This window comes from Euprymna scolopes, chromosome 43 (assembly GCF_053919585.1).
Source record: "Euprymna scolopes isolate OS-2025 chromosome 43, ASM5391958v1, whole genome shotgun sequence".
Taxonomy (NCBI): Eukaryota; Metazoa; Mollusca; class Cephalopoda; order Sepiida; family Sepiolidae; genus Euprymna; species Euprymna scolopes.
Window position 1 is genome coordinate 2,012,364 of NC_136524.1, and position 11,047 is coordinate 2,023,410.

At 33.4% G+C, this 11,047-nt stretch overlaps 1 protein-coding gene across 2 annotated transcripts in view; it reads left to right on the forward strand.

Moving 5' to 3' along the window:
* LOC145268437 (uncharacterized) overlaps positions 1-11,047 on the forward strand; it is a 1,138,892-nt gene that overhangs the window by 861,117 nt on the left and 266,728 nt on the right. For both annotated transcript variants that reach the window (XM_080123996.1, XM_080123997.1), the window contains one exon: positions 4,709-4,906. In XM_080123996.1, the coding sequence (XP_079980122.1) occupies positions 4,709-4,906 (198 nt within the window). The remainder of the gene's footprint in view (positions 1-4,708; positions 4,907-11,047) is intronic.

An 11,047-nucleotide genomic window follows, 5' to 3' on the forward strand; every position in this document is an offset into this window, starting at 1 on the left:
CCTTTTCTCTACCCTGCAACCTCTCTCCCACAGAAGAGACGTTGCGAGCCTATCCTTGTTTTATCCTTATTTCCATAGCAGGTGCTCGTCTGAACTCCAATCTCTGGTCCCCCCTCACCAATCTTTCACGAAAAATACCCGTCTAGCTGAATCCACTGTAAAAAATTTCCCCCACTCTATATCTGTGCCTAAATCAAAACGCGGATTCCATGAACAAAGCTTCTTTCTTAGTACTGCACGCCTGTGGAACTCTGTTCCGTCTGCCTGCTTCCCTCCAGACTACAACTTGGATGTGTTCAAGTCCAATGTTAGCAAATTCCTAATGAACCGCCCCCTTAAGTAAACACTTCATCAAATCTCCACACTAACGTAATGTACTTGCAATAACCCTTATCCCTGAGTGGCTTACGGGCCTTGATAAGTGGTGATCACTGTGTAAAAAAAAAATGCATGGAGCTAAATGGAGGCCATCTAGAACATATGCTGTAGGAAACACTAAGAAACGGGGACTAATTAGAGTTGGGGCCCGTTTTTTATTGCGGGGGGGGGCCTGTAGAGATCACTAGATGTAAGAGAGCCTTCTACTCCAGTAGTTTCTTCCCCAGAACCGCCAGACTTTGGAATTCCCTTCTGGGCATTTGCTTCCCCAACTGTACTGACATGCAGAAGTTCAAGTGTAATGTGAACCGACATCTTGCTGCCCAAACTCCTTACATAGTACTCCTGTCACTTATGCGCCTGATAGTAGCCCCTACATCAAAGTGGCAACGTGCTTTGTTTGGGGTGAAAATGTAATAATTATATATATATATAGAGAGAGAGAGATAGAGAAAATAAAAAAGGAACAAACCGTATTATGTGTTCACCAACGTTTCGTCTTTATTTCGAGACTTCCTCTGGGTGAAATAAAGACGAAACGTTGGTGAACACATAATACGGTTTGTTCCTTTTTTATTTTCTCTATTTTGTCGGAATACTATTTCCATTATTTTCATCATATATATATATATATATATGATGACTGCAACGTCTTGTCAGACGAGTGCCACTCCCTCAGACACTTAAAGTCCATAAGCCCAAAAATGACATTTTTTTTTTTTTAGTCCTACCGGTGAATTCACACGCCCAAGCAGGCATGACACTGAAGACGGTCATTGAGATCAATTATTACGTGCGTCCAGCATTTCAAGCCTCCATGCATCACACATTTTCCATCGCCAAAGGACCACTTTTATAGACAAATGCCTGAGGGGGTATCTATACACAGATAATGTTACATTTGTTCGACGGCTAAGTCTTTCTCTTGGTTCAAAATGTTGAGATCCAGCAACAAGCAAGAGCAAGATAGCCAGCAACAAGTTAAACTGTAGACCAGCTTAATGCGGTTACTGGTCTCCCGCTTTATGGTTTTTTTAAATCAGAGATTTGCTTCTTCTAGAAATGTTTCCTTCACCACGGCTTACAGGAGCCCTCTCCACCCCAACACACACATACATACACAAAAACACACACGGTGCTAATTGGCCGTTGACCCCCAAAAAGGGTGCATTTGCTATATCTATAATATAAAGCTGAATGTCTGTGTGTGTGTGTGTGTGTGTGTGTGGTCACGAATAGGCTCCTATATGGTTGACTATTTTAAAAAACTGATTACATATAATGATAGAAGATGTCTCGAGACACAGGAATGGGTATGTTTGATCTGGCAGAACGGTGGTTCATTAAAATTGTGGGGTCTGCGTTCGCGCCTGGTCCACAAAGTATGGAAATAAAAAATTAAAAAAAAACGTTTACAAGTGTTTTTGATATAGATGTACATAAGAATAATTTGATAAGTATGTTTTAACTTAAATAGGGATGGTTTAATAAAAGTGTGGGGTCTGCGTTCCCACCTGGCCTCCATAGAATGAAAATAGGCACAAAGTTTAATAAAGACTTTTCATATCTATCTGCGTAAGTATACTTTGGTAATTATGTTTCAGTTTGAAGAAATATGGTATAATAAAATTATGGAGTGTTCGTTCGCACCTGACCTTCATAGAATGGAAATATGTCACAAAGTTTAACAAGGTTTTTTAATATAGATGCACAGAATATTGTGATAAGTGTTTCAGTGTGAACAGGGATGGTATAATAAATTATGGGGTTTATCTATTTTATTTTTACTTTCATCATATTTTGCTTTGGTTTTGATACCCTCGAATTCGAAGCTATCTCTTTACAACCCTTCGTTTTCATAACCTATCATAGTTTCATAAATCAGAGTCCGTTTTCTGGTGGGGGTTTTCTGAACCCAGTCAACGACGGGTACTTTTGCTAGTTTATATATATAGTCATCCGCATACAGCACTGTTTCGCCGTTTCACAGCTCAGTAGTGCGGCTAGACTGGTAACTACCTCAAGCCAGGATTGAAACCCGACTGTCTGTACGACGGTCAAGGAGAGAGAGAAAGAGAGAGAGAAAGAAAGAGGTACACCGAAAGGAGATAGTTTTATTTACGTTTAACCTGTACGGTACAGTACTAACACACTAATAGATATGACAACAAGATGCCGTGGGTAGGGTTGGATCAAATACTGACTTTTAACAATTGAAATACAAATACAAATACTTTCGTTTAGGTTACCAGAAATACAAATACAAATACTTTTATTCCTAAGTCTAAAAATACAAATACTTTTATTCCTAAGTCTAAAAATACAAATACAAATACTATAACTGATTTAAAAAAACAAAACAAATATAAGTACTTTTTTTTTCAAAGTAATAAAGAAATCTGAAAATATGCACACAAAAAAAGAAGAAAAAGAAAAGAAATATTTCCTTCCAAATTTGACATCTACATTACATTTGGCCTTTTGGACAAGATCATAGTGTAGTATCTGTTCTTCAGATGCTGCACTTCATTTTCTTGTTCTCTTTCGGTGGAGGAGAAATCCTTCACGACTGAGACAATTTTTATTTTTGTACCTTTTCTCCACGTTAAAAAACGACCCTGGTGTCTAACTCTGTCCCGTGGGGAGGCATAGTAAATAGGTACATTCTATATCATGTTCTCAATACATTTTATTATCATTAGAGCTCTGAAAGTTTCCTTCTCTCTGTCTGTCTCTCTCTCTCTCTCTCTCTCTCTCTCTCTCTCTCTCTCTCTCTCTCTCTCTCAAATATAAATACAAAATACTATTTTCCTGGATGCCATAATACAAATACAAATACAAATTACTTTTTCTTGTGATGTTAAAATACAAATACAAATACAATTACATTAAAATTGTATTTAAATACGATTGAAATACAAATACAATTGTATTTGATCCAACCCTAGCCGTGGGTGTGGATCTGAAAGACACCGAAAGAAAAAAAAACACTAATCCCCTTTTCTGGCATTCCCGTGATTGATGGCGACGCTCAGAAGCCGATAAGCGACTCGTCTTATCGTAAGCCGGTGCTTAAACTTTTCAAGACGTTTCTGTCAAACCAGGGTATTACTATATGATTTTTATTCTTGGAATCTTTTGCGATTCATATTTTGTTTGTTCATTTATTAATTTGCAGACGGTTTTCCGTATTTTCACAGTCATTGTTCCACGACGTTTCGACCAACTATTCCTCTGGCCTTCGTCAGGTCATTTTTTTTTTTTTTTTTTTTTTACAGTGATCACCACTTATCAAGGCCCACAAGCCACTCAGGGATAAGGGCTATTGCAAGTACATTACGTTAGTGTGGAGATTTGATGAAGTGTTTACTTAAGGGGGGAGCGGTTCATTAGGAATTTGTTAACATTGGACTTGAAGACATCCAAGTTGTAGTCCGGAGGGAAGCAGGCAGACGGAACAGAGTTCCACAGGCGTGCAGTTCTAAGAAAGAAGCTTTGTTCATGGAATCCGCGTTTTGATGTAGGCACAGATAAAGAGTGGGGGAAATTACTGACAATGGTTTTAGCTTTTTTTTTTTTTTTTTTTTTTTACACAGTGATCACCACTTATCAAGGCCCGGAAGCCACTCAGGGATAAGGGTTACTGCAAGTACATTACGTTAGTGTGGAGGTTTGATGAAGTGTTTACTTAAGGGGGCGGTTCATTAGGAATTTTTCTCTACCCTGCAACCTCTCTCCCACAGAAGAGACGTTGCGAGCCTATCCTTGTTTTATCGTTATTTCCACGGCAGATGCTCGTCTGAACTCCAATCTCTGATCCCCCCTCGCCAATCTTTCACTAAAAACACCCGTCTAGCTGAATCCACTGTGAAAAATTTCCCCCACTCTTTATCTGTGCCTAAATCAAAACGCGGATTCCATGAACAAAGCTTCTTTCTTAGAACTGCACGCCTGTGGAACTCTGTTCCGTCTGCCTGCTTCCCACCGGACTACAACTTGGATGTCTTCAAGTCCAATGTTAACAAATTCCTAATGAACCGCCCCCTTATGTAAACACTTCATCAAATCTCCACACTAACGTAATGTACTTGCAATAACCCTTATCCCCGAGTGGCTTCCGGGCCTTGATAAGTGGTGATCATTGTGTAAAAACAAAAAAGTCAGAAAAGGAGGAGTATAGTGTTAGAACAGATACTACACTTGTCTTCTATCCAAAAAGAAGTGGTTCCATAGATTGTTTGCTTAATATTTATTTCCTCATTTAGATTAACAAGACGTCAGGTCAAACCCTTTTCTTTAAACTTTATATTATTTCTGACATCTTTTGCAGGCAAAGCAAACACCATGTTTGGAAAGGACCAGAGCTCCCAGACCCTTGGCCTTCTACCATGCGCAATAACATGGCTGTTTCGGCTAATAAATGAACATCGCGACGCAACAGGCGCACGGTTCTCAGTTCGAGTCTCGGCTGTCGAAGTCTCCGGCAAACAGGAATCGCTCAAGGATCTGTTATCGGACGTGGCTCAAGGTATGTAACTTTTCTACCGTAATGTTTACATAGTTATCCAAATTTCCATAAAATAATGCTATATGTGTAAATAGACAAACACACAGGTATATACACACACGTGCACGCACATACACACACATTATATATATATATATGTATATATATATATATATATATATATATGTATATATATATATATGTATATATATATATATATGTATATATATATATATATATATGTATATATATATATATATATGTATATATATATATATATATATGTATATATATATATATATATATGTATATATATATATATGTATATATATATATATGTATATATATATATATATATATGTATATATATATATATATATATATGTATATATATATATATATATATATATGTATATATATATATGTATATATATATATGTATATATATATATATGTATATATATATATATATATATGTATATATATATATATATATGTATATATATATATATGTATATATATATATATATATGTATATATATATATATGTATATATATATATATATATGTATATATATATATATGTATATATATATATATATATATATGTATATATATATATATATATATATGTATATATATATATATGTATATATATATATATATATATATATATATATGTATATATATGTATATATATATATATATATATATATATATATATGTATATATATATATGTATATATATATATATATATATATGTATATATATATATATATATATATATATATATATATATATATGTATATATATATATATATATATATATGTATATATATATATATATATATGTATATATATATATATATATATATATATGTATATATACTTGTTTATTGTTATATAAACATGCTCAGATCCCGCTGCTACAAATAGCCACTTGTTTCAATCAAACAACAGATATCATCAGGCAGCGACTTGACTATTCAAAAGTTCAATGAATAATCTTATAAGTTTATTCATTGAACTTTTGAATAGTCAAGTCGCTGCCTGATGATATCTGTTGTTTGATTGAAACAAGTGGCTATTTGTAGCAGCGGGATGTGAGCATGTTTATATAACAATAAACAAGTATTATCAGCTCTTTTTATTGAGCACTGTCTAACAACCTCGTTGAATTCATTAGTCCATTACTTTTGAATAAGAAACCCGAGTATATATATATATATATATATATATATATATATATATACATATATATATACATATATATAAATATATATATGTACATATATATAAATATATATATGTACATATATATAAATATATATATAAATATACATATATATATACACATATAGAATACATGACAAAAAGTTATATAACAAAATTTATGATGTTGACCATCTTATAATTTACTCCTTTATTCATGATGTTGACCATCTTATAATTTATTCCGTTAATTCAGTTGACTTTTACAATTCTTGACAGTATCTGTTTCGTAGCGCAAAATCAATCATTTAATTATTACATCAATTAGTTAATCTATTATGCCCTTAACTCATCAGAAGAAATAGCAACAATCAATCCGTCAAAAGGAAATGGAATGTGATTTGAAATGATTAAAATCCGAGAGTTGGAAGCGAAGCTGCGGTTACCTTTATATTTTCCCATTACGACATTAGAAAAATTCAATATGGCGTAATTGAAAAATACAAAGATAACTGCAGGTTCTCTTCCAATTTTCGGATTTTTACCATGTCAAATCACAAATCCATTTCCGTTTGACGGATTGATTGTTGCTATTTCTTCTGACGAGTAAAGGGCAGGATAGATTCACTGATTGATATAATAAGTGATTGGTTTTGCGCTACGAAACGGATACTGTCAAGAATTGTCTAAGTCAACTGAATTAAAAGAATAAATTATAAGATGATCAAAATTATGAATTTAAGAATATAACTTTTTGTCATGTATTCTATATATTGCTCTGTAATAACGTTTAGCTTCTTATATAAGGATTGATATATAATAAGAAAATATATTTCTACAGAAATATATATATATATATATATATATATATATATATATATATATTAGACATTAAGAGGAGATTATAGATAGATATATAAATTCCCGTTCACATACACCTTTCACGATAAAGATAGAACCCAGAATTAGATCGAATCGAGCAATTGCATCGACAACGGACAACGTCAGACCCAAAGTGGGTTTCGATGTACTGCATCTCATCAGTGACGTGCTACGACATGGATTTGATATGGTAAAAATCCGAAAATAGGAAGAGAAGCTGCATGTATTTTTTCCATTACGCCATATTGAATTTTTCTTATTTTCATATTTTTTCTTATTACTTTAATCATGTCAAATCACATTCCATTTCCTTTTGACGGATTGATTGTTGCTATTTCTTCTGATGAGTTAAGGGCAAAATAGATTCACTGATTGATATAATAATTAAGTGATTGATTTTGCACTACGAAACAGATACTGTCAAGGATTGTAAAAGTCAACTGAATTAAAGGAATAAATTATAAAATGGTCAACATCATGAATTTTGGAATATAACTTTTTGTCATGTATTCTAGATATATATGTATATTTATATCTGTGTATATATATATGCATATATATATATATGTATGTATATATGTATATATATGTGTATATATATATGTATATATATATATATAGAATATATGTGTATATATATGCATATATATATATATAGAATATATGTGTATATATATGCATATATATATGTACTCCAAAATTCATGACGTTGACCATCTTATAATGTATTCCTTTTAATCAGTCGATTTATACAATTCTTGACAGTACCTGGTTCGTAGCACAAAATCAATCACTTAATTATTATATCAATCAGTGAATCTATTTGCCCAGAAGAAATAGCAACACAAGAAATGTAAGTGTGATTTGACATGATTAAAATCCGAAAATTGGAAGAGAAGCTGCAAATACCTTTATATTTTTCCATTACGCCATATTGAATTTTCATTAAACAAAGTCATTAAACCCCCCTATTCGTACTAACAATTTTAATTAATTTATGAATCTTCTATCTAATGTTCTATTTAATTATTAGTAAATTTATTAATTCTAAGTTGTGTATAAATACTTATGAATATAATATACACAAATTATAAACTATTATACATGTTTGTATATACGAAACAAAACTAAGCTAAAAAAAAAAACGATTGACCATCACGGTCGGTTATCATAACTAATCAATTAATTTGAATTGAAAACCATACATAACTGAATTCTGTTAGCTATTATAATCAAGCTTAATTATCCTTACAATTATAATTTATAAAATCATACAATTCAAAAACTATACTTACGTTTTGTAAAGTTTAAATATAATCTGAAAACTCCCTTATATCGTAACTAGCATTTAAGCCCGGCGTTGTCCGGGTGTTTGGAGGTGTACGTTGAGCAAAAAAAAAAAAAAGAAAAAAAGCGGTCTATTTTTTTTTTAAACTTTGACCCCTATTATGACCCCTTAACATTTAATTTTTTTTGATCAAATCAAGTTATTAAGTTAGGTCCATGTCCAAGAAACATATATCCTAAATTTCAAGTGGTTAGACCCAAAATTAGCGGAGGAGTTTGGTAGAGTTCTCAAAGGTCAAATCGTTAAACATTGACCTCTTAACGGCAAAATTTCTGGCTGAAAACGGATTACAAAGATTTTCCCAAATCTCAGTACACTGTATATAAAATTTCGAGTCTGTAGTCATTGCGAAGGAAAATGTTAAGGGGTCATCATAGGGATCAAAGGTTTTTTTTTGTTTTTTTTTGCTCAGCATACACCTCCAAACACCCGGGCAACGCCGGGCACCTATGCTAGTACGTATATATTTTTGTTTAATCTATCTATATATCTATAAAAGTGAACGTGTCTGTGTATCTGTCTGTATAAATTTCCCTACGAAATAACTCTGTCAATTTTTAGTCTACAGACTCAAAATTTGATATACAGGGTACTGAGATTTGGGAAAATCGATGTGATCCGTTTGCGGCCAGAAATTTGGAGATAAAGGGGTCACAGTTCAACGACTTGACCTTTGAGAACACTACCAAACTCCTCCTTTTAGGTCTAAACACTTGAAATTTTAGATATAGGTTCCTTGGACATGGATCTAACGTAATAACTTTATTTGAGTCCAAAACTATAAATTTTAAGGAGTCAAATTAAAAACAATTTATTTATTTTTTTTGCTCAACGTACTAAATACCCAGGCAACGCCTAGCACTCATGCTAGTATATAATAGATTATAAATAATTAAAATTGCTTAATAAAGTGAGGCAGAGTTAACTCCCTTGGAACAAATCTAATGAAATAATCGCTTTACTTATATCTATAATATAAAGCTGAATGTATGTGTGTGTGTCTGATCACGAATGGGCTCCTACTTTAAAAAACTGATTACATATAATGATCGAAGATGTATTGAGACACAGGAATGGGTATGTTTGATCTGGCAGAACGGTTCTTCATAAAAATTGTGGGGTCTGCGTTCGCGCCTGGTCCACAAAGTATGGAAATAAAAAATTTAAAAATAAAAGAAAAAACGTTTACAAGTGTTTTTGATATAGATGTACATAAGAATACTTTGATAAGTATGTTTTAACTTAAATAGGGATGGTATAATAAAATTGTGGGGTCTGCGTTCGCGCCTGGCCTCCATAGAATGGAAATAGGCACAAAGTTTAATAAAGACTTTTCATATCTATCTGCGTAAGTATACTCTGATAATTATGTTTCAGTTTGAAGAAATATGGGATAATAAAATTATGGGGTGTTCGTTCGCACCTGACCTTCATAGAATGGAAATATGTCACAAAGTTTAACAAGGTTTATTGATATAGATCCAGAGAATATTGTGATAAGTGTTTCAGCGTGAACAGGTATGGTATAATAAATTATGGGGTTTATCTATTTTATTTTTACTTTCATCATATTTTGCTTTGGTTTTGATACCCCCAAATTCAACCCAAATTTACAACCCTTCGTTTTTATAACCTATCATACTTTCATGAACCAGAGTTCGTTTTGTGTAGGCTGTTTTTGAACCCAGTCAACGACGGGTACTTTAGCTAGTATATACATATATATATATATATATATATATATGTATATATATATATATTATAGGAAGACAATAAGAATGGAAAATATATATTAGGAAATACAGAATGGTTCATTCATTTAATAAAGGTATACAAACATGTAGTTGGGGGACGGAGAGGACTCTTTAGACCAGGGCATTTCGAAGCCGTATGCTTCTCATCAGAAGCGTAGTGTAGATGCTGGGTAACATAGTGGTGATGCGACGTCTAGCGTTGAATTCATCATGAATGAAATAAATCAATAAGAATTATAGATGATGTCGTCATGTTCTCCTCCATGCGGGGCTTCACTCGTACCAGTGAAGCCCCGCATGGAGGAGAACATGACGACATCATCTATAATTTTTATTGATTGAGAAGAACATGACCAAAAACTGCATATACTCCATCAGGTTTACAAGGGTGAAACATACCGCCCCCTTAAAGTAAGGGTGGAAGAACACCAAAAAGCGGTAACTTTTTTTTTTTTTTTTAACACAGAGATCACCACTTATCAAGGCCCGGAAGTCACTCGGGGATAAGGGTTATTGCAAGTACATTACGTTAGTGTGGAGATTTGATGAAGTGTTTAATTAAGGGGGGGCGGTTCATTAGGAATTTGTTAACATTGGACTTGAAGACAACCAAGTTGTAGTGCGGTGGGAAGCAGGCAGACGGAACAGAGTTCCACAGGCGTGCAGTTCTAAGAAAGCAGCTTTGTTCATGGAATCCGCGTTTTGATTTAGGCACAGATATAGAGTGGGGGAAACTTTTCACAGTGGATTCAGCTAGACGGGTGTTTTTCGTGAAAGATTGGCGAGGGGGACCAGAGATTGGAGTTCAGACGAGCATCTGCCATGGAAATAACGATAAAACAAGGATAGGCTCGCAACGTCTCTTCTGCGGAAGAGAGGTTGCAGGGTAGAGAAAAGGGCACCCCCACTAAACCACGAAGTCTATTTTGTACTCTGTCAAGGCAGGATAGGCTGTTTTTAGCAGC